This window comes from Gobius niger (genome assembly GCF_951799975.1).
Source record: "Gobius niger genome assembly, chromosome: 13".
Taxonomy (NCBI): domain Eukaryota; kingdom Metazoa; phylum Chordata; class Actinopteri; order Gobiiformes; family Gobiidae; genus Gobius; species Gobius niger.
The window spans coordinates 17,291,656-17,315,173 of NC_136864.1; the positions used below are offsets into that span (position 1 = coordinate 17,291,656).

A 23,518-nucleotide genomic window follows, 5' to 3' on the forward strand; every position below is an offset into this window, starting at 1 on the left:
GAGAGTGAATGTCCTGAGGGCCCTGCACATAGCACTGCAATCTCTAACCTTCCTGTTTACACACAGCCTCTTTTTAGTCCACTGATTATCAGGGCCAGTTTCAGTCATTCCATGTTAGTGCAATTACTGCTTCGAAAACTGCCAATTTATTAAAATCTCTGTTATATTTTCAAGGACTGTAGGTGCGTTTTTTCTTGACTTGTGTAAGGCCTTTGATGAAGGAAACCTTGAACTACTGATGGATAATTTAACACATTTGTCTATCAGCACAGGTACCATTAACTATATTAAATCTTATCCCAGTGCAAGGCAGCAGTGTGTATCGGTAAATAACATATCATCTCCCTTACAAGCATGCACTATGGGTGTGCCGCAGGGCTCTATATTAGGGCTCTTGTTTTTTTCTCTTTATATTAATGATTTTCCATCTGTGTGCATTAATGCTAAAATGATCATGTACGCTGATGACACAGTGGTGTATATTCATGGTAAAACTGTTGAGGATGTTGCCCAAAAGTTAACCGAGGAAATGAAAAAGATTTCCCTTTGGCTGAAAAACTCTCATTTAACTTTGAATATTTACAAAACGTCTTTCTATGTTTTTCACAAACTGCCGAAAGTTCTCACTATGTGAAATTGAACCCAAAATCGTATTTGATGGTCAGGAAATTTCAAATGTTGACCAAAATAAATATTTAGGAGTCATTCTTGACCCAAATTTAAAAGAAAAAGAGCTAGAAAAAGAGGAGCAACTGCATAGTGCAACATACATGTGAAGATGCTACAAAGACATTTGTTCTTTTACCTTTTGGCTGATCCTTTACAGAGCTGTGATGGCACTAAGATATTGAGCATAATTGCATAGAAACAATTTAGTGGCTTGGATAAATGAGACAATTAAACAACAGCCTGTAATACATGCTCATTTTTAATAAACTGATTACAAAACATTTGAACACTACATACACATATTTGTCTGGAAATTTCAAGGGCAACACTGAAATAAAAGTACATTTGAAACAATGCTAATCTTTCAATGGGTTTTGGCCGTACAATGACCCGTCACCGTACACCTTCATTCAAATGTAAGGAGTAAAAAAGGTAGACTCTGTGCCACAATCAGGTGGAAAAATTAACTGTACAAAAGGAGGCCCAGATCGAACACATTGGAACACGGAACATGACATTATGGCCTCGCAAATGCGTAACACATAAAAACTAGTCGTCCAGGCCAGCTCAGTCTGTGATACATGTAGTGCATACAAATATAAATAGCAAATATACAGTAAATATCATAATTATTATCAATATTATAGAAGGTAATAAATACACTTTTACAAATAGCTGGGTGCAACAGGATTGTGCAACATTGTTACCATTTGTCATTCACGCACGCACACGGGAGAGACGTCAGGTTTGGACATGACAACCTACTCCCTCACTCACATCACGGTACCTTTAAGGTAGTGTCAGACAGATCTGCAACCGGCTGCAAGACTGTCCACATATAAAAGTTCAAAGTGCTGCAATTTAAAACTACAAGGTACAATTACTACAATTATTACGGTATCAAGCGAACAGGTGTCGTTAAAATGTGCAGGGAGTCTACAGTTGTTCAGAGTTCAGAATGACTAACGCCGTTATGAGCCATTCATGAAGAAGGAATGCTTTAAAAACTCATAACCGCAACAGGTGTGAGAGCTAACAAGGGGAAATTACAAGGCAGAGACGCATTTTCAGTAATAGGAAAGGCTCAGTATTAAACAAGGGTCAATAGTTTGCCTGCACTCATTATTCAGGCCTCAGTTTGGAGGAAGGGCTCAAACGTTTCACTTTTGAGGAAGCACTGAACTCCAAAGTGCCTCATGTAAAAATTCTTTGGATGTTTCAGATGGTGGATATTTGTATTATTTGCTTTTGTAAAGAAAACAGTCTTATTTTGGTTACTGATCACCAAAACTATCTACTTGCAGCAAAGTTCTGTATGATCCAAAAGTGCAAAACTCTTACAAGACAAAGAAGTATGTCCAAAGCTGTTTTGTGAGAAGGAGAGTATTCTATTGCTGAAAATCGGGAAGACTGCGAGCGGACAATGTCCTCTTTGTAGAAAACCTTGTACATTTTACAGCTACATGACAGGTTCAATAAATTATAAAAACACATAGAAAAAAGGCACACACATGTGTAGACATAAACTACTGGGTTTACAAAGAGCTTGTCAACCAGTAGTTCGGTTTGAACACTCAAGGAACATACATTCCCAACACAAGATTCAAATGTAAAAAAAAAAATGTCCTGAAGTGCAAGTTCAAAAGTGTCCCATTTTGTGTAATACATTTATATTGTCCTCATTACCGTGAGAAGCCACTGGCACACAGCCCTTCTGCTGCACCCACACAGCAGCCCCTTCTCCAAAGAACAGAGGACACACTCATCAAGGCCCGTCTACGCAGCTCAAAACAAACCGCTGAAGGGTTTCCCAGCCTCACTGACTAGGGCGCCCACATACAGTTAGCCCCTTTTTACCAGGCAGCTTCAAAGGGCCACATCGCAGGATTTCTCCACTGCAATAAATGAGCAAAACCTTCTTCAATTCCAAAGGTCTAGCTATGTCTCCACATCTCGACTTTCATCACACGGTTGATGTGGCAGGCCGTCTGACTCTGTAGTCCCACTGTCTCTCTGTCCATCTGGTTCGCACTGGTCCATTACGGTCAAGTCAAATTTGAATTTACTGGCCACTTGATGCTCCTCCAGCTCTCCCTGCGAGCCGCCTTCTCCGTCGCTGGTGTAAAATGGAGGCGAGGGGCTTTGCGGGATCATGCTTTGGTACCAGTTTCTGTTGTCCTCCAAAGTGTCCAAAATGTCCTGGGCGTCTGGGTGGACCAGGTCGGCCCATGTCTCCCAAAGTGGGTGGACGATGTAATCGATGAAGCCCACCTGGAAACGCAGAAGGGACAATAATGGTGTCAATGCAAGTTAATAAGCAGTATTTAGTGGTACATATGCCACTGGGGAGCTTCAGAGTCATCTCAATTTATCACTTTATTTGGAGATAGTTTCACTTTTACTGGTTTAGACATGGTTTACATCCAGTACAGATACAATTTGGTACCATTTAGACTCTTTTTAGTGATCTAGACCACAAATATAGACGTCTCTTCACATTTTAATGTATTATTCAGTATGTGAAAGCCTCGCTGAAGAAGCTGGAGCGGTTGTGTACCTGTGTTCTCTCCACAGAGGCAGTGTGCTTGTCACACATGGGGCTGATCTCCATTCCCCTCTCCCGCTCTCTGTCGCCCTGATGGAAGAACTCATCCATAATCCTGTCTGTCCATTGTCTGTACAGGTCCAGGGGTTTGGTGGGGTTGCTGAGGTCTGCACAGTGAACCATATTACGCAAAACCTGAAAAAAAAAAAAGATTGGATTTCATTAAGGAGAAGTAACTTCAATCTAAATAAAGAAAAACAAGCATGCATTGATTTCTTTGAATGGCATTTATTAGTCTTTACAAATAAACTTCATATACATCCAGTATATTCTGTTATTTACCTGCATTCTGTCTGTGTAGTTATCCAGCATCAACACCCCTGAGCTGGTTACCTTCTTGGTTTCGACCATAGTTTTCAGATCAGCAAGCAAGCTCATGTGTTTCGACATGTCAGTTGCCAGGACCTAGAAGACATACAATTACAGCATGAGATCGCACGCCAAAGGAGCAATAAATGTTTAGGAAAGTGAAGCGGTAAAGAAGAGGATTTGCATATAGAGCTTACCATGTCTATGACCATCCTCCTTAGTGACTGCCTTTGTTTCTTGGTGAGGTTTTGGAAGATGTCGCAGTTGTCTTCCTGCAGCAGCTTGAAGCCCACAGCCAGGTGGTGGTTTTCCAACACTGACTCATCGTTGTACATCAGAGCCAGCTCCGAATCTGTCGGGGAGGGGAAGAGAAATTTATGACATTTTTAGTCACGCCAGATTTGTTTAGGTTGTTGCTATTGTTTTGAAGGTCGACTCTTCTCCCCTATGTTATTATGGGCGAACCTGATGCTTAATATGTATGCAAGATGGGTCTTTAAAACTAAAAAAAACAAGCTATTTGTAAGGTGCATTATGCAACCTGTTATGTGGGGGGAAAAAAGTCGAGATTTGTGTGAATTTGACCTTGTAGTGACCCAGCGCCTGTATGAGTGGTTGCCATGGCACCTTAACTTTCCATCACAGTGGTCTCTAGGACTCTCCAGGATCAATTGTTTGGAAGGTTTTCACTGCTCTCTCCATAAAACCTACAAAACAACTGATCCTGGAGTGTTGTAGAGACCACTGTGATCAAAAGTAAAGGCGCCATGGTAACCACTCATACAGCTGCTGGGTCTATATTGTCATCAATAGAAAATACATGTATTTGCATTATCGAGGTCTTTCTTCATCAAAAGAACTTACTTGTATTGATGAGAAACTGGTTGGACACACCGGGATGATCCACGTCATGAATAGCTGCAGCAAAGATGGCCGCCAAGATTTCCAGATCCGTGAACACCGCCTGGATGTGAAAGATAAATCAGTGTCATGGCTCGATGTGTGAACTTACCATATAAGGTAAAGTATTAGACTAGGATTTGTGGACTGTCCCTTTCCTTTGTTAACATGTGGTTTCAAATTCAGCCCATGACGGCAGCAGCAATTATCTTGCATAAACAAAGCAGGTTATTTTGAAGGTGTGGTCATCGAACCACTTTGAAATGCCCATGCTGAGTAATCGGATGCAAAAGCGTAACAATTGCCGATGTAACAATCCAACTAGGCCAAACAAAGAGTGTCGTAATTCAAACTGTCTTGAATATTGTGAAAATGAACGTAATGCAATTTTTTTGACTAAACCATTTCAACACAGTGGAAAATTGTACGTTATTTGTTTTTTCAAGGAATTTGTTTTTTTTTCCAATAGCAGGGCCTCACATGGAAGAAATAAACTGCACAACAGGGCAAATGCGTAATAGGCACGTACATCGAGAGCCGGGGTAGATAGGAGGATGTGTGTAGATTGGGCTACATCCGCGGCGTGCAGGCTGTTGTGATAGGCCACGTCTGAGTGATAGTGGCTCTCCAGGGTCAGCATGAACGTCACAAAGGTGTCCACTGGAATCTTGAACGTTCGCATCAAGTCCCGCTCCTGCACGCAACACAGATTGGGTTAATTATAATAATAATCAAGTACAACGAGAAAAAAAAAAAAACAAAACAGAGGAGTAGGTGTCAATTTCCCCAAACTTTCTAACTTTAAGTCATGGTTTCAAAACTTTCTGAACCCAATACATGTAATACAATACAAGCTACACATTGCCTCGTCTCTCATTGTTGCAAAAAGCATGAAACAAACCTGGAAAATGGTGTACATGATGCACGTCAGCGGTCTGTTGTGGGAATGCTCCGCCACCTTGAAGATGTTCAAACCCCATTTATTGATGTCTTCCAGATCCTGTGAGACGGGCCAGAAACAGATCCCTTTAAGATTTGCATCGCCTCGCACAACTCTAGAGAGCTTAAGGGGCTGGCGAGAACATACCTTTGACAGCTGCTCTTCCTGGTCCGTTTTAACCCCAAAGCGCTGCACGGTGTTTCCAGAAATGTTAGGAGAATGGCTGAGTTTTCGAACCCCGCTGATTTGACTCATCATGCCACTCTGCTGCTGCTGCTGTTGTTGCTGGTGGTGGTGATGGTGGTGCCCCTGGCGTCTTTTCCTTTCCCTCGACTTGGGGACCGGACATGGAAGCTCCAAATCTATCTTTTTGTCTGGAGGAAGAAGCAAAATGGTATTACTTAGATGCTTACTTTCACTGCAGCACGCAAACAACACAACTTTGTCAAAAAAGATCATATTATGCTGTTGATGTGTTTGCCATTTGGTCGTGTGGTTGCAGCCAGTGTGGCTTTCTAAGAACTGGAGCCGCAACAATGCGCAGAACAGAGGAAATCTGTCTTGTGTTTTGCAGAAATGTTTAGAGCACGCACTTTTGGATATGGGTTTGTTTTGCTCATGTGATTCTCGTTTCTGGCTGGCTCCAATTTCCCTCACGTTGTGTGTGCAGATAACACTGAGCATTCGTGCGCGTGCAAAACTGGGTTTGTCAAGGTTTCTGCACCACACAGTGAACAGAAATATAGCAGAATTTGAGTTCAGGTACAGACCAGATGGGTTAAGTCGTTTAGAGGCTAGCATTTTCAAAGATTTGTTCTGCCTAAATAATACAGTTTCTACGTTAACCTCACTGCATTCTCTCTGGAAACTACACTGGCTCTAATCCTTTTGGAGAAAAGACTTCCCCTGGCCCCCTCCCTCCTCACGCTTCTGCAGTCAACACAGGGGGACTCTCCATCTCCGTCAGAGACCAGATTAGACTGGTTTAAGAGCATTGCTGCAAACTCCCATGGCTTCTTCTCACATGGATAGATAACCTCAATAACCTCAGCTGTACACAGTATGTGCAACCAAGTCTGGCGCACATTTGCTCTTAGTTTTTGTACTTACCAAGGAAGGTGTTGGAGATATACTCTGACACTTGGTTGCCAGATCGGCTCATCTCAGACAAGTGGCTTAACTCTCGATTCAGCATCCTCTTGAACTGAGGAAAACAGATAAGACAGAGAAGTTAGTTCATGTGCATGAATACATGAGGAGGAACTGCACTTAAGAAAACAGTAGCATCTTATGGAAATATGCACCTATATTGACTTGTTTTTTGTTTCAAATTTGAATCAACAAAGATCTGCTATTATTTGCTTAAGAAATGCAGCTTTTACCATGCACAACTCCATAATAGAAAAGGACAAAACAACATAGGTATTCTAACTGGTATTCAAAACAATAAAAAAAAAACATATCATGGGCCACAGCAGATAATATATTATCCTTGTAGCAGCAAAGTGCCTTAGATATCTGCCGGACACACCTTGATGTAGCCCCAGGACACGGAGAACAGGTAGTTGGCCTCAGGCATGATGCTGGGCTATGCTGGCCCCTGGTGCTCTCCAGCAGAAGCCCTAAATGCTCCTCTCTGAGAGAATCCCCAAGGCACAGCTCAGCCCTGCAGCCTGTCTATCCACAGCGCGTCACCAAAACACCGCCGTCCAGTATCCACTGCAGTCCCTACGTCCCCGAAAACCAAATGCGCCTCATTGCATCGCGGCTCCAGGACTGATGGAATCCCCCAGTAATGCACAATCTACGCGGCTTCTCTGCTCTTCCCGCTGATCCAGTCACTGTCTCCAAATCGCTATATCCAGCTGCCACCGCTCAAACTGTATCCCATGACCTCCAACGGGGGAAATCCAAACGTCCGGACTCCAGACTGGTAATGGCTGTCAGACAGAGGAAGAGGATGATGGGAGGAGGGAGGAGGGGGTGCGCAGTCCCCTGTGGCAGTCAGCCTGATGCGCCCTCCCTCTCTCTCCGGCTGCACAAAGCAGGTTGGAGGAATCCTCTGCCCCGTGTTCATGCTCACACTCTCCTCGCTTTGATGCAATCTGATGTTTTATGCACTGCCAAAATTCTCTTCTATCCTCTTCTGTGCAGCCCAGTGATGCAGATCATTGTGTTTATCAGATTTGCGTGACAAGATCAAATAGACTTTGTGCAAATCGAGAACAGTTACTGTACAACAAACAAGCTCATCGTTTAAAAAAATGTATGCATATTTATCACAGGTAAATTGTGAAAACATTGCAGTGCAGACAGACATGCACTGTATGGAAATGCAGACCCCAGCGATGCACCAATAGCAGAGCCCCCTGAACGCCATGGCAACAGCGTCACATGGCCCCTCTGTATTTCTCACGGTGATTCCCACTTTAAAAACTCATCTCACACTGACTCAGCCCGGAGCAGCCACCAGAGAGGCACGCGAGGTGCAGAATTAAATCCATCTACAAAAACACATATCCCAAGTAGACGACAGCCGTCTGTGACTGCTTTCTTTATCATGTCAGAGCTGGATCCTTTTGGCCGAACACAAGGGTTTTATGTTTCAGTCTGTCTCTCCAGTCTCAACAACTGTCTAATAACTCTCCTCAGACGGCTATGATCTACTTAACTGTGAAACTTGAACAGTGCTTTCAAAGAGTTGGCCCGAGCCAGAGGCAAGTCCATAAAAATCAAAGAGTTGCAATGAGGACAAACGCTGGATGGATTGGACCCGGTCTATTCACACAAATGGTAATTGATTGTTTAAAGCAGCACAGCAGCGGGAGTTGTCACGTCCCCCAGAGTCAAAGTGAGCAGCCGAAAGGACATTTCCTAACATATGGTGCAACACATGCATCCTTCCGTAGAACAAGACGTGCCTTGACTAACCTTGAAAGTTACACTAAGTCAAGTCAAGTGTGTCATAATGTTCTTATCTAACAAAATAAAAATGCACTGTCAAATTAGAATCTAGAAGACCACCCAAAACATTTACACCTAAATAAACAACCAATCATTCATGATCAACAATATTTCAGCAAATTTAGTACTTAAAATTTGTTAAAAAGTACTGAAGCATTTACTAAAGATTCTAAAATATAAAAGACGGTAAACACTGGTTACATTTAAATTGTGCTGCGAAAAGATTCCTCTACTCACACAGTCCCTTCATGCACTCACCTTTTTCCAACTTGTATGCATTGCAAAGTTTTCTTTATCCTTTTCAGAGCAACATAGTCCCATTGTAACTGAAAAGAAGCTGAACGCACAAAAAAAAAAGAAACTTCGTAAACCTCCCGCAGAATAAAGCAGCCGAGATGGTTTCCTCTCAGTATTTCTCTCTGATGTGGCTTCAGGCAGGAAATATATTGCGATAAAACTGACTTGCCTGACTGTCCTACACAGACTAACAAGAAACTGAAGGCTCCTCCTCCTCTCACAGGCCTCTGCTGGTACCACCTACTTCCCTCTTTACTCTTAGTTCTTCATATTAGCTGAGGTCATTTACTGGTAGGCACAATGCTTGAGTGAGGCCTCGGGCAGTAGATAATTAACATATCTGGTGATCGTCATCTGTAAAAAGTCCCACAATCCTGTCTGGCAAGAAAAGTCTCGGATGACAAAAGCCTTTACTTTAACGTCGGTCTGTAAACGTTAGCTCAATATCCGCAGGCATCTTTGCTTTATCTTTAAGCGGTTAATTTAAGCAGAAGTAGCTAGTAATATGAACATGAGTTCAGCAGTGAAAAGGCTATTGTTGGGAAATACAACTGAGAGCTTTTTTTTTTTTTTTGCACAGAAACACTTGTTAAAAATGGTTCAACAGTTCATTTCTGCCACCAGGCTGTATTTCAGTGTTATAATTCTATTCTCACTCAGTAAGAACGTACACTAATCTCTTATTCTCAATATAGACAGTGCTGTAAGCTTGATGCAAGCTTTTCACATTTGGACATTAAGTTTCAACCCACTTTAAAGCAATTTCAAACTTCACATTGCACTCACTGTGTCACAACAAAATCCCCGAATGAGGAAACGCTGCCCTTGCACTCATACCTTTGTTATGTCAACATATGTTTTATATTCCTGGGACCTTTAGAGTTTAGCAACGTTAGAAAGACACTTCCTCGAAGCCACAGAAAAAAAAAAGTGCAAGGTTTTCTTGAAAATCAGAGACTCAATGTTCCAGTCGGAGACACCTCGCAATCAAACGCAGTCTCCGCACTGTAATTTCTTAACTATTGCCCAGGCCCACCGCTCCATCTGCTGCAATAATTTTGTCATATTATTCCCCCCCCTCACCCCACCCCACCCCACCGCCCCACCCCTTCTCCCCTCTCTGAAGACGGCTGCGCTTCAAAGCCGGACTGACCACACGTGAGTTAAAGTTTCCTACTCGCCCGGTCGCGGCCAAGGGGCTCGCTCGCACGCTAACCCACAGAGAGCTAAACTGCACTAACTGGATTCAGATGGCGGTGTTTGTGCACGGCCGTCACCAGTGTAATGGGTGGAAGTGCGGCGGGGTAATGACAGTGCCGGGGCAAGGGGGGTATAGCGGGCGAGTATATACAGTACGGCCGGGTCGGAGTGAAGGCAGGGGAACGGGGTGTGTGGTCCCAGCGGTCCAGTGCAACACCACCTGTGCCCTTGGATCGAGGATGTAATCGGGGTTTCATGTAGGGTTTGGTTAGAAAAATGGCTTGGGCAGGTTTAAGTTTAAAAAAAGGAGAAACAATTTTAAAGATATGCATTTATCTATCTAAGTACTATGTGTTAGCATTCACACAAAAAGTTCATAACATTTTTGTTTTTCCAGATTATTGCTGTCGAAAGAATTTATATCAACCTGTTAAAGCAGTAATAAGTAACTCATGCCCCTATAGGCCATAAGCAATGCTGCAGGTGTCGTAGTATGTTAAGGTTTTTTACTTTATTAATTGTCCGTGAGAGTAAATACTACACTGACAGAAAAGACAAAGGTAGAGAGGGATATTGTACATCCGATTACACAATGGAGATCATTTTTTTCACTCAAACATGGCTGCAAATACTGTTCAAGTGTCTCTAGCCCGCAGTTCGCTTTGCCCGTTAGCCTGTTAGCTTCTTCTTCGTGATTTCATTAGGGTGTATTGCGCCGCTGACCCGTAGGCAGCAAAGTTGCAATTGTGGTTTTCTGGCCAGAGACACCAGGGGGAGATGAAAGACCCCCTAATCATCCCATTAACACTTGTATTACCTCCAGAGGGACTACAGAAAGGAGTTATTAAGGTAAACAAGTTTCCTAGTACTGCTTTAACTAACACTTTCAAATGTTCCTAAGTTTTTCGGTAAAAATCAAACATCACCTGACCTTGAACGATACCAATATAATAAACACAAACACATAATAAGCCAAAATACAATATGAATGAATCAGCGCTGTAAATCTATTGTTGAAAGAGGCGCCTCTGGGTGGTAATTACTGAACCCGCTGCAGCCATAGGGCCCTGGCTCATTGTCCTGTTGGTCCCAGTGACGTAGGTGTCTGTAAAGCCTCACTCTGGTCGTCTGGTCAGATTTGCCTATTGTGATTGCTAATGGGGCGCACACGAGCCACGGGAAGTTAACAAAAAAAAAGGCAGGAAACGTGTGTCACGGTCAGCTCGCCTCTGTCCTGAACCACTCTGGACAATACATAAGGAAGCGGATACGACCTCCCTGCTGTTTACAATGCCACGCTGCCGTGTCTCCTGACTCATCTAAGGATACAAAACAATAATCAATAAAAAGGTTGCCCCGCTTCGTTTTTTTGGGATATTTAAAAAAAAAAAGATCACAATTGTATTATTCTCCTTAACCTCTTAACTCGCACCACATTTTCTCCTTATCTAAAAGTTTGTTGAAAAAAGTGTCAATGTAGCAGCAAAAATGAGACAAAAGAGCGACAAAACTGTGATGAAAACGCAACTAAAAAGCAATGGGAAAAAAATGTTTAGTAGGTCTTAGCTTTCAACTGAGGCGTAACACTGGCCTATAGGATTTGGGTGAACTAGAGAAAATGTACTCGGTGAAGGCAGTGGTTAAGAGGTTAAACGCCTAAATACAATCCCTTCGGTGGAGGACACCGCGGAGAACCCCGAGCCAGGTCCAGCCGACTGAAAAACAGCTTCATCCATCAGACTTTCAGGAAGCTGAACTCTCACCCTTCCTTGCCTCCACGAAAAAGGCAGATTTTGCACCATAGATCATAAATGCTGTTGTCGCTGTACAAATGTAAGTTTTTGTGATAGAGATTTTAGTGCACTGAATCTGCATATGTGGATCAAATATTTTAGCCGGAACAGCTTCAGCCTACAGAACAGAGGAGAAGTTGTTTCCGTGGTAGTGATATCAAGTTAGAAAGGAACTGCATGTGAATGTAAAGGAAGTCCGAACGCTTTATGCAAATCTATCTCTATCTACTATTACACAACTGATTAGAGCCCTACCACAGAAAGGCTATTACTTTGCAAGTGCGTCAGTGCGGTTCAGGGCAATTTACATGTTGCATACACTATGCAGAGTGACAGCCGCGCAGCTACAAAGGAAGACTGTGGAGATTTGAATCAGCAATTTCAGCCTCGACTCTGAGCGCATATTACAGGCCCGTAAGTGGTGTTTTCTCACAACAAACAAAATTTAAGTAGAAAACAATCAAAGTTGAAACACCCATTCATCAACCCAGTGGTCTGTGATCTCAGTTTTGGCTACACTTTGTTCCCGGGAGGTCTCATGGTAATCATTATCTCAGTGACAAAACACAAGGCATTGAAAAAAGGACCAAATTCAAAGTTACATCTGCAAAAATTATGACAGAATAAAGAACTCCCGTGCTTTGCAGACCTAAAACATAAAAGTAGGACATTTGGACAGCTTCGGGAATGAGCGAATGAACACATGTGCAGTAGGTTACTTTAGGGCAGTGGGGGTACAGTACTATATCTTAATGTATAAGACAATGAAGACGGTTTCTATCATGCAATGGCAATAATACAGCATCCAGAGTCACAACACTGTAATTCTTTTACAACAAAGCAACAATGAAAACTGATCCAGATTTTTTGCACAATGCACATAATAAAAAGACTTTATTCTCACCTTGTTCGAAGCCATATCGCTGACCGATCGGTACGTCTGTATGGTCTCCAGCTGGTCCAGACACCAGTCCAGCTCCTCCATGGTTTCCATCGCCAACTTCTGGTAGGACTCATCTGCCAACAGACACACGGACATGTACTCAGGCCCGAGCGGATCCATGCCCACTCTGCGACCTCCCGACACCACGCATGCAGCAGCCAGCGTCCCGGGACAGTGCGGAGGTGCAGAGGACTGAAGAGAGCCGCATCCGGAAGACACAAAGGCAGAAGGGGGTAGATTGAGAATTACAGTCCCTTCATGTAAATCGCCCTCCTCCAAAAAAATCAGGGGAAGTGGCGGCAGGAGTACCCAGACAAGGCTAGAGTTACTGCACACTCCCACTTAGAAGTCGGCTTCACCGGACCCCCTCCGTTAGCCTCTGGTACCATGTGCTCTGTGGCGACCCCCTCCTTCTCTCGGCGCGCGCTCCCTCCACCCAGTTACAGCCGCTAAACATTTGGCCTCAGAGATCTCTGTGGTGGATATGTGACGTCCAAAACAGCGGTCTACTGCCTTCTGCTGTTATAATATGTCGGGCCACCCCCTTCCAGGCACAAACAAGTGCAGCAGGTCAGAAACATGTGCAAGAAATAGGCACTTATATTACTTATATACAGAACTATTGTTAAATTGCTCAAGCCAAAGTATTACTACAAGAGAAAAGTAAAAGTGCGCAGCTTTACTTTATTTTCACTACTGCAGCTTCAACCATGCTTCGCCTAATACCCTTGTCTATCTTCTCTGCCAAGGCTTAAAATGGGCTTTAATTACAACAACAGCTTTTCTACCAAAATAAACAATCTCTTAAAATTTCAACAACATAACAATTGAAAGCATCTAAATGAAAAATGTACCCTGATTGACTCATCACTATAGCCGATGAAACAAAACAAGAATGGATTACTTTTTAGTTGGAGAAAATGCAAGTGGAAAATATATCAAACGCCAGATTTTGTTTACACAAGCAACACAAGAGGCAAACTCTGACTTTGCTGAATTGGGGAATGGCCAGACCAGGCTACTGCTGTGCGCCAAAGAAACTAAGAAACTTCCTATTTGGCCTTAAACCCGTTCAAAACATGGAGTGGAGTTTTAGTGAATGTGGAGTGACTGGGTTTTACTGTAGATGACACGGCTTGAATTTACCCCCGTCACTGAAGCGTTGACTCACATGTTGCAACGTTTAAACAGAAATACCCCAAATTGGGAAAACAAATTAAAAGGGAAACTAATACAGGAGGGAATTTGGCCCCAGGGAGGCTGATACTGCGTCTATGTAAATCGCCCCACCTTCCTTTATCTATGGAAAACCCTGATCTCTGCCTCATACGGCTTCACACATGGAAGGCATTTACCCCATATGCTTAGCACAACAGAAGAGCCAGCGTGCTGCTCCCCAATTTACGTCAATATGCCGGATCAAAGTGCTTCAAAGGAAAGAGTTGGCGTACAGTCTCTGACCCACTCATGTCTTGACAAAGAACTTGCCTTTATAGAAAGCTATCACAAGAAAAGACAAGATCAAGATGTTAACGGTGATTGTGCTTCCTGGCTCCTTATTAAAAACTCAGCAAGAGAAATGTAGAGCTTAGTGATACGGCAAAACGAGTAAATAATGTTTGTTTCATATTGATCAACCTGGATTTTCAACATTTTTTTTAGATAAACCACAAACAACCAATAAATAATTTCTACTGCTTGAAAATTAACATAAAATAGTTTATTTCCAAAACTCTGGTCCAAACAAAGTGCTGTAACTGCAGCAAAATTGGAGGAAGATTTATTTTGCATTTTTAAATCTCCATAAGATTACAATTATCGAATGCACCTCTTAACCCCCACCTTAACCAAGTGCATTTTTTCCAGCTCAGCTTTACCAAAATCTACAAAACTCATCTAAACTTTCCTTACTTTTTTCCCCTTTGCTTTTTAAATGTGGTTTTGTCCATTTTTGACACTTTAATGTTGCTCTTATGGCTTTTTTGGTCACATTTTCATCACATTTTCATCACTTTAAAAAAAAAAAAAAAAATCACTTTTGATCACTTTTTGGTCACATTTCACGTTTTGGTCACATTTCTGTCACTTTTTCATCATATTAACATCGCTTTTTGTAACTTTCTGGTCCCATTTTAGTCACTTTTTCATCACTTTTGGTCACTTTCTCATCTTATTTTCATCACATTTTTGTCACTTTTTTTATCACTTCTTTATCACTTTTTGGTCACATTTTCATCACTTTAAAAAAAAAAAAAATTGACACTTTTGATCACTTTTTGTCAGGTTTTGGTCACATTTCTGTCACTTTTTCATCATATTTACATCGCTTTTTGTAACTTTCTGGTCCCATTTTAGTCACTTTTTCATCACTTTTGGTCACTTTCTCATCTTATTTTCATCACATTTTTGTCACTTTTTTTATCACTTCTTTATCACTTTTTGGTCACATTTTCATCACTTTAAAAAAAAAAAAAATTGACACTTTTGATCACTTTTTGTCAGGTTTTGGTCCCATTTTAGTCACTTTTTCTTCACTTTGTCACTTTCGCATCTTATTTTCATCACATTTTTGTCACTTTTTTTTATCACTTTTTGTCAGGTTTTGGTCACACTTCTGTCACTTTTTCATCATATTTACATCGCTTTTTGTAACTTTCTGGTCCCATTTTAGTCACTTTTTCATCACTTTTGGTCACTTTCTCATCTTATTTTCATCACATTTTTGTCACTTTTTTTATTACTTCTTTATCACTTTTATGGTCACATTTGGGTCACTTTGTCACAGTTTTTGGTCACATTTCAGTCACTTTAACACATTTTCATCACATTTGTCATTTTTTCCATCTTATTTTCATCACTTTTTTCCATCACATTTTCGTCACTTTTTCCATCAGTTTTTGTCACTTTAATCACATTTTAATCATATTTTTGTCACTTTTATCAAATTTGTATCACTTTTTATTGTTCTTTTGTTGCTGTTTCATCCTCATTTTTGTTTCATTTTTGTTGCCATTTTTATGCTTTTTTCAAGAAGCTTTCAGATTTGGGTAAAGCCAAACTGGGGCAAATCTCCTCAGTCGAAGTGTGGGTTTTAGAGGTTAATCTTATTTGGAGTCTGAAACATCCAACAGACACTACAATGATCAGACTGGCATATACAGCATATACATAGTTGGAGACATAGGTGACAAGCAACACGCTTTACAACAATATACTGACAGAAGCATTATCATCCCCTGACCTGCTGCAGTTACAAAGTGGTGAGAGCGAGCATACATGATTACACCACAGGGCAGCTGACTCGGGCCATGAAACATTATTAAGACATTGCCAAGTTACGCAGAGCCACATCCTGCCCCTGTTCCCTTCATTCAGCACGATACGTTTCAACAAAAAAAAAAGGGAAAAAGGGAACATAAAGGCCAGTTTTGAGGCAGCTGACTCCAATGCCCAGTCCAGGAGTTGATGTAAAGACGAGGAGAATTAGACCGTGATACATACTTTCCTAAATATTTGTCAAAGCGATTTCAAGCAGGTCAATCTTAAAGCAGCAGCCTTTTCTTGTCCTTTTTTAAATAAAGCACCCCCTCATAAATTGTAGTCTTTATTGTCCCAATAATGTGAACATGGTTTATTATTTTAATTTAAGCCAAAAGACAATATGCTGATATGCTATTGAAAACTGTTGTTCACACAACAACTCTGGGAAATAAAAGCAAAAGCCACATAGAATTAGTTTGGCATAGTGAGAATATAGGGTATCCTTATTGACGCAACCCACTCCATGCGTCCAGACTTGGGACTTGGCAAGTTTGACCATTAGTTCCACATTGCAAGTTAGTTTGACCAGCGCAGGACTTTTAACTCTGTCTGTGATGGAGTGACGCACTCTTTAGTCGGCAAACATCTTCCAGACAGAAAGCGATGTACTTTTCCAGCCTGTTTTCTCAATACAGGGCTATTTTTTTCTGTTTCGCCTAATGCTTTGGCCATATGCAGGCGGCCCGTCAGAGAGGACAACAGGGCTCAGTGTGCGCACAGTCTCTCTCTCCCGCTATAGGGCCACAGACGCACCTCTGTGAGAACCATCAACTGTAGCAAGCGTCCCGCGCCGCGCTCAAACATGCACCCCGCTCTACACCCCTCCTCCTCCACAGCCCGGGACACCTTCCGCTCACAGTGCCGGCACACTGCCCCTCTCTGTGCTCCTAGCACCAAACCTGCCCCTGCTGCACTGCCCTGGACTGTCTCATCTGGGATACCGCCGACTGAAAGACGAGAACGAAGCGCATTCGACGGCCTTGGAGCATGAAAACGAAACTGCACATTTAAAGATTTCAGTCAGCAAAAAGTCTTGATCCATGCAAGGTCCAACAGCTTCATCTGTCAGGAAGCTGAACTTTCCCCTTCCCTCCCTTTGGTGATCCCTGTGTACGTGTTTACTTGATATTGCTCTGTATTTAAAGCAATACTAAGCAACTTGTTTTTGTTAATAACTCCTTTCCGTAGTCCCTCTGGGGGTCATACAAGTGTTAATGGGATGATTGGGGGGGTCTTTCATCTCCCCCTGGTGTCTCTGGCCAGAAAACCACAATTGCAACTTTGCTGCCACCGGGCAGGTGTCACCAATACACACTAATGGAATCATGAAGAAGAAGCTAACAGGCTAACGGGCAAAGCTAGCTGTGGGCTAGCTACACTTAAACAGTATTTATAACCAAGTTTGAGTGAAAAAAATCTCTCCATTGTGTAATTGGATGTACAATATCCGTCTCTCCCTTAGCGTAGTATTTACACTCATTAACAATTACTGACAGAAAAGACAAAGTAAAAAATTGCAATACACTACGACACCTGCAGTGGCGCTTATGGCCTCTTGGGGCATAAGCTACTTAGTACTGCTTTAATGGTAACTACGGTTTATTTATTTTTGGTCTGTCAATTTCTATGTGTGATTTAAATTAAGAAATTAAGCAAGATTGACAAAAAAGCTGACTGGACAAACTGAACTTAAAATGTATTCTGAAACCGTCTATTTATTTAAACCTCCAGAGGCTTTAGTACGGACCCCAAAGCCTTTTCATCCTCTCTATATACTTAATTTCTAAGGCTGAAATAAAAATTACCTAAACAATTTGAATCACATTGAAATAAGACGGCAACATTTTTTGATTCATTTATCAGTTCTGCTTTGTAAACCTGTGTTCATGTTTTTATTTTTTATTTTCAAGAGCAATGACTGACTGTATATCTCCAGACCCTGCACATATGTTGAAAGTTACAAAAGAAAGGTTTACGGACCTCGAGCTGCTATAAACTAATCAGACTCAAGCCTGGATAAATTGAGGGAATTACATGTGAAGGGGGGACATAATTTAAAAAAAAGACTTGCAGTAGTTTTGACATATTTTGACGTCTTTCGATATTGCAATTGTTGATTTTTTCATGTGCAGAATGCAAGCAATTCGAATAGTTAAATGCAAATAACCTGTATTTGACATCACACACAATTGGACGTACAGTGTTGCCTGGCCGGGGTTTTCAGCTCACTGCAGCACGCACTTCCTCAAAACTCTGCCTTTATGCAAATTGCGAGTGATTGACAAGAATGACTAGTCACAACAGAGGTTGTTGAACTGAAAAGCCGCGGGGCATCATCATTATCTCCAGAAGTTAAGTAAACAGCTATTGGGTAATCTGAAAGTACGCAGACACACGAGAGCCTGACTACAGCATGAGTTTGACTTTGACTTGGCACCGGTGGCTGACACAATGGGAAGAGGCTGATTCAACCTTTGTCTCACCACCTCTGTGCGTCACACACTGCCAACTGAAGAAAAACCTCTTTCAGTTCAGGTTAAAGTGAACCACATCAGGCATCATCGTCTGTATCATCGTCTGTATTTCTACACACACACAAAATAAAGAAGCCATTGCAAGATCGCTATCATTTTTTGGGGGGCATGTTGACGTAACCCAAAGAAGAAAAATAACTAAACCAACATAACAGGACACAAAACATTAGATTTAGTTCTAAACCATTGTCCTAAACAGATTGTGTAACAAAGCTTTCCCACAGTCACAAATTGATGCATTTTCTTCAACCAAAAAGAGCTATGGTGTAGCAATTTTAATGACTTAAGTGAAAAACATTTTTGTCACTTAATAAAGCCAATAAGGCACACCATATCGACTTATTAAACACTTATTTTTATCTTTAAACATTGTGCTTTCAGAAGCTTGAGCATTTGAGGGATTTCGGTAGTGCCTTGGTAAAATAGTGCCTTTTCTGTTCTTGATATTTGTCATTGAACCTGACAAAGTCGGTCATGCTTTTCCACTGTCCTGAATGTAGTTTAATGAATACTCTGAGTATCCATTGACAGATAGACAGTGCTGCACCAACCCTGAAACTGCGAAACCTTTTGTCTCCTCAGACAAAGAGCCCGCACTGAGTTTTTCCTCGCTGTCATTTTTTTTTAACTAATCTCCGCGCTCATCTACAGTAAGCCTACACAGATGCAGTTTCACATAAACACACACCCCAGAGCCCGGGCCAGTCTGACAGCTCCGGTGCAGCACAAAGCACCATGGAGCGGACTTGGCACGGAGCGGCTCGAGGGCTGGGCGGCTGCAAGGGTTTACGACTCTGCTGACGTCAATGACATAATTCAAATAGTTAACCAGGCTGCGCGCTTCCAGCTTCTCCGGATCCTCGCTGCGGGGAGGGGAGTCTGGAAAACCTGACATGGAGTCCCGCAGTGGAGAGATGTGGCGTGACAGTGGAGTTTAGATGAGTTCATATGGTCAGGTGTGTGTCAGGCTTTACCCACATCGAAAAGCTTCTTGACAAAAAAAGCTTCAAAATAACGACAAAAACGAGATGCAAATGAGGGGGTAAACGCAGCAATAGAAGGAGCAGAAGAGCGACAAAATAGTGAGGGGAAAGCAACAAAACAGATACAAAAAAGTGAGGAAAAAGCAACAAAAAGACAGGGAAACAGGCGACAAAAAGTGAGGAAAAAAGCAACAAAAAGGCTGCAAAAAAGCTTTCAAAAATGCAACAAAAAAGTGACGGCAACACAGCAACAACGCAATGAAAAATCTTAGATCAGTTTTGTAGGTCTTAGCTTTGAAATGAGGCATTACACTGGCCTGTAAACTGTAAACTGCAGTCAAGAAGCATATAGATTTAAGATAAAGCTGAACTGGAGAAAACGCACTTGCAAGGCAGGAGTTAAGAGGTTAAAGGTGCATTATGCAACTTTTTATGTGAAAAAAAAAGTTGATATTTGTGTGTATTTCACTTTGTAGCTTTGTGGCTGTATGAATGGTCAGCATGACGCCTTTACTTTCCATCACAGTGGTCTCTAGGACTCTCCAGGATCAATTGTTTGGAAGGTTTTCACTGCTGACGGACCCTCTCACCAGAAAACCTATAAAACAACTGATCCCGGAGCTTTGTAAAGACCACTGTGATTGAAAGTAAAGGCGCCATGGTAACCACTCATGCAGCCGCTGGGTCACTCACTACAAAGTCAAATATTCACAAATATAATGGGTTTTTTTTCCACATAAAAAGTTGCATAATGCATCTTTAAGTGTCATTGACATGCTATTTCAACCCTATTACCGTGCCATTACTGTGTTGTGAAGTAAACTACAACCGTCTTTTTCCAGATATCATTTTAGCAGTGGAAAAACTGTGCGGGCATTATCTGGAATTTCAGATTTACTTGTTATTCATGCTACCCACACCTTTCATTGCCATTTCCCGTCATTCTATTGAAACCAGAAAGTGACCTGTAGCTTCCTCGTACAGCAGCAGAGCTGGTTTGAGAGCTGTCATCACCTTACTGTTAAAGCTAGTTTACAAACAGAGACAAAAGAGGAGTGAGTAATGCTTATTGTGTCGGGGGCCCCACACCCACAGGCGCACAGTCACATGGAACTGAGGATAAACAAGTAATCTATCAATACTGAATACATTATCTCCATTTGAAGAGTATAATGATGGGATTCATTGATCAAGGGTGCTTTTAAACTTATCAGTGCATTTTAAAATACGTTTGCATTTATACTTAACACAAAAACAGTATTGTATAAACAGCATCTTCTGCATGCAGAGATCAGACGGAAGCAGCATAAAGGAAGCTAAAAACCCTTACAAACCACACACAATTACCAAGAAATTCAAAGTAGTGATCGCTATCTGAGCCCAAAAATGAAGCCCAACTTCTGACATTAGCGTTTTGAGGCCTTAAGAAGACCATTAGTGAAAACGGTGCAAAGCATGAAATTGGAACAACTCTATGTAGTATTTACATTGTAGAAACAGTACACACAATGTAGTGCACTTCTGAAGACTTACTAACTAAAGCTTCTGTTCCATATTCAATAATCAACTAATGTACTTCTGGTTTGTTTAAAATCATTTTCGCGCTCCGGTTTACTTCTCCAGCCAGTGCTGTCCAAACGTTGACTCCCTTTCGACACAAATGTGAGATTTCTCAGCCTCGATGTGCCCTGATCCAGAACCGCTGCTAACCTTGAGGGCAATTGTTTCTGTAACTCATTCAGATCACGCAGATCATTCACCAGGCCTTGTTGCCCACAGACGTCATGACCTGGCATGGACTTGCTTCTATCAAACGTGCAAACGAAAAAAATACATAATCTGAAGGAACTCGAGAAGAGGGAGTCCTTTGTTCTGACCTTGTTGATACGGCTGATTTGTCAAGCTTTGCAAGCGTAAACTCACATGAGGAGAACTGCAATCCCCTCACGTTATTGTAGTGAGATCCTTAACAGCAAAAACAAGCCACAGTGACGCAGTTAGGGCCGGGCTGATTTTGAAGACAACACAGACTTTCTTGGTCACGTTTCTGTCTTAAAATATAGGCCTCAGGAAATTATTGTGAAATTTGTAACAACAGAACAAAACACTTCCCCCCCCAATGTAAAAATGTTACTCAACATGCGTCCTTTCTTGCTATTATTGACAGATATTTCTTTTGCATGTATTAAAGGGATATTTCAGGATTTTTGACATAGGGCCTCATTTCCTAGTTATCCAGATTGTCATTGGAGATATATAAATTTTTTATTCATGCAGTCCTTATATTTGAAGAGTTTAGTGGCGCTAGGCTAGTGCTAGGCTAGTGCATGTCTATGGTAACTAGTAGCCTGCATTATATACCTCTTCAAAATCATGGGGTAGTCCTCAAAACATTACCATATTTGATTTGTAGAAAGCTCCTTTGTGAATTCCACATGTAGTAATGCCGGCTGCAGGTAAACAAACTACTGTATATCCGATAACCTAGCAGATCACTCCGCTGCTGCATAGCTTACAACCAGGAAGCTCAAATAAAAGTCTTTTAACTGCAAAATGGTTATATTTACAAAAAATTCTCCAGTCATCACAGACATTTACATCGGTAGTCTGGTGCTGTAAGTGATTTGCCTCAAGTGCACTGTGCTTGGGTCAGGCTGTTTTTAATGCAGGCTAATAGTTACCATAGACATGCACTAGCCTAGCACCACTAAACTCCTCAAATATAAGGACTGCATGTATTAAAAAACATATATATATCTCAAGAAATCAACAACACTCTGGACTCACTAGGAAATGAGGCCCTATGTCAAAAATCCTGAAATATCCCTTTAAAACTATAACCTTTGAATTTAAAATTTTTTCTGTGTTTAATAATTTTAACCAAGTATTTAGATTGGCCGAAACGATGCTTCTTTTCGTACTGATGGTGTTTCCTTCATAAAATCTGAGACACAAAACAGGAAAAGTCTGTTCTCGTTTCCGGTTCAAGTCATGACAAAGTCCTCCAAACAATCATCTTTATTTTCTGGCAGGGACAGTATGTTCTGTTGTCTCTCACACATAAATGTGACAGACCTTGAATTGAAAATGTCTGCTGCAACTTTTTTTCTTTTTTACATTTTACACTTTTAATCAGCGCGTTTTAGCCGACTATCTCCCACGTGCGTCACTGTGAAGGCCGGTGAGAGTTGGGAGCTCGTCAGTGATTACTTGAGAAAGGTCAGGGTTTGTGAGAAGACTGAAGGAGCGCGCACAATATGAGCCGCGCCGCCGGTGTTTTGTGTTTTTTCCTGTCGCTGGACGGCCCTAACAGTCCATCTGTGCTGATAGGAAATGTGTTCAAGCCACTCTGACGTCAATGCAGCGCTGAAGAAGCAGAGCATCAGGAACCAATCATACACAGACTCCATCCTCCTCCTCATCCTCTGAAATTTAACTGGATCTGATGTTTCATTCGTCAGTCATCCAATCCTTTTTTATTTTGTCTTTAGCGCCCCTTTGGCCATACAGATATTCCAAACACCCCCCTACCTAAAGGGTGCTGTCAATTACTCAATAAATGTTCTGCAGTTAAGTCAAGATAATGTGTTTCATGCATTTTATACTGTGTGAGAAAGTCTGGTACTGCTCCATAGAAGGTGGATTTCCCTGCTACTTAATTTCAAAGTACTTAGCAGCTGTCTCCAATTCTGCTGAAGGAAATGAGCAGGTTTGTCCCATTTCTCTGATTGACTCAGTTTGCACTGTTCCAACTTGACATTAAAGCTCTACAATGGAGCAGTAGCAAACTGTCTTACTCTGCAGAGAAGACATGGTCAGGCGGCTGCAGCCAAACTCGGCCAAAAAAAAAATGCATAGATGTAAGTGAAATAAAACAATATGAACTCCACCAAGAGAAAGTTATTTCTCAAAGTAGCCATTACTTCTGCTACCATTAACACTCACTCAAAGCAGAATAACTGGGAAGAGTTCACAAAAGTAGATATAGCTCTTTCAAATGTGTACATTTCCAAGCAATGCCAAAACTGCCAATATCACGAACACTGTCCTTAAAAATGTA

General features: G+C 41.7%; 1 protein-coding gene across 1 annotated transcript in view; it reads right to left on the reverse strand.

Moving 5' to 3' along the window:
• Window positions 1-918: 918 nt before the first annotated feature.
• The window catches only part of LOC306973137 (3',5'-cyclic-AMP phosphodiesterase 4B-like), a 44,066-nt gene continuing 21,466 nt past the window's right edge, over window positions 919-23,518 (reverse strand). The window contains exons 8-17 of the mRNA XM_079569955.1: window positions 12,582-12,694; window positions 6,534-6,627; window positions 5,571-5,797; window positions 5,385-5,483; window positions 5,013-5,177; window positions 4,448-4,547; window positions 3,781-3,935; window positions 3,557-3,679; window positions 3,227-3,409; window positions 919-2,940 (exon numbers count right to left, since the gene is read on the reverse strand). Coding sequence (XP_079426081.1) covers window positions 2,608-2,940; window positions 3,227-3,409; window positions 3,557-3,679; window positions 3,781-3,935; window positions 4,448-4,547; window positions 5,013-5,177; window positions 5,385-5,483; window positions 5,571-5,797; window positions 6,534-6,627; window positions 12,582-12,694 — 1,592 coding nt within the window. The 3' untranslated portion in view covers window positions 919-2,607. The remainder of the gene's footprint in view (window positions 2,941-3,226; window positions 3,410-3,556; window positions 3,680-3,780; window positions 3,936-4,447; window positions 4,548-5,012; window positions 5,178-5,384; window positions 5,484-5,570; window positions 5,798-6,533; window positions 6,628-12,581; window positions 12,695-23,518) is intronic.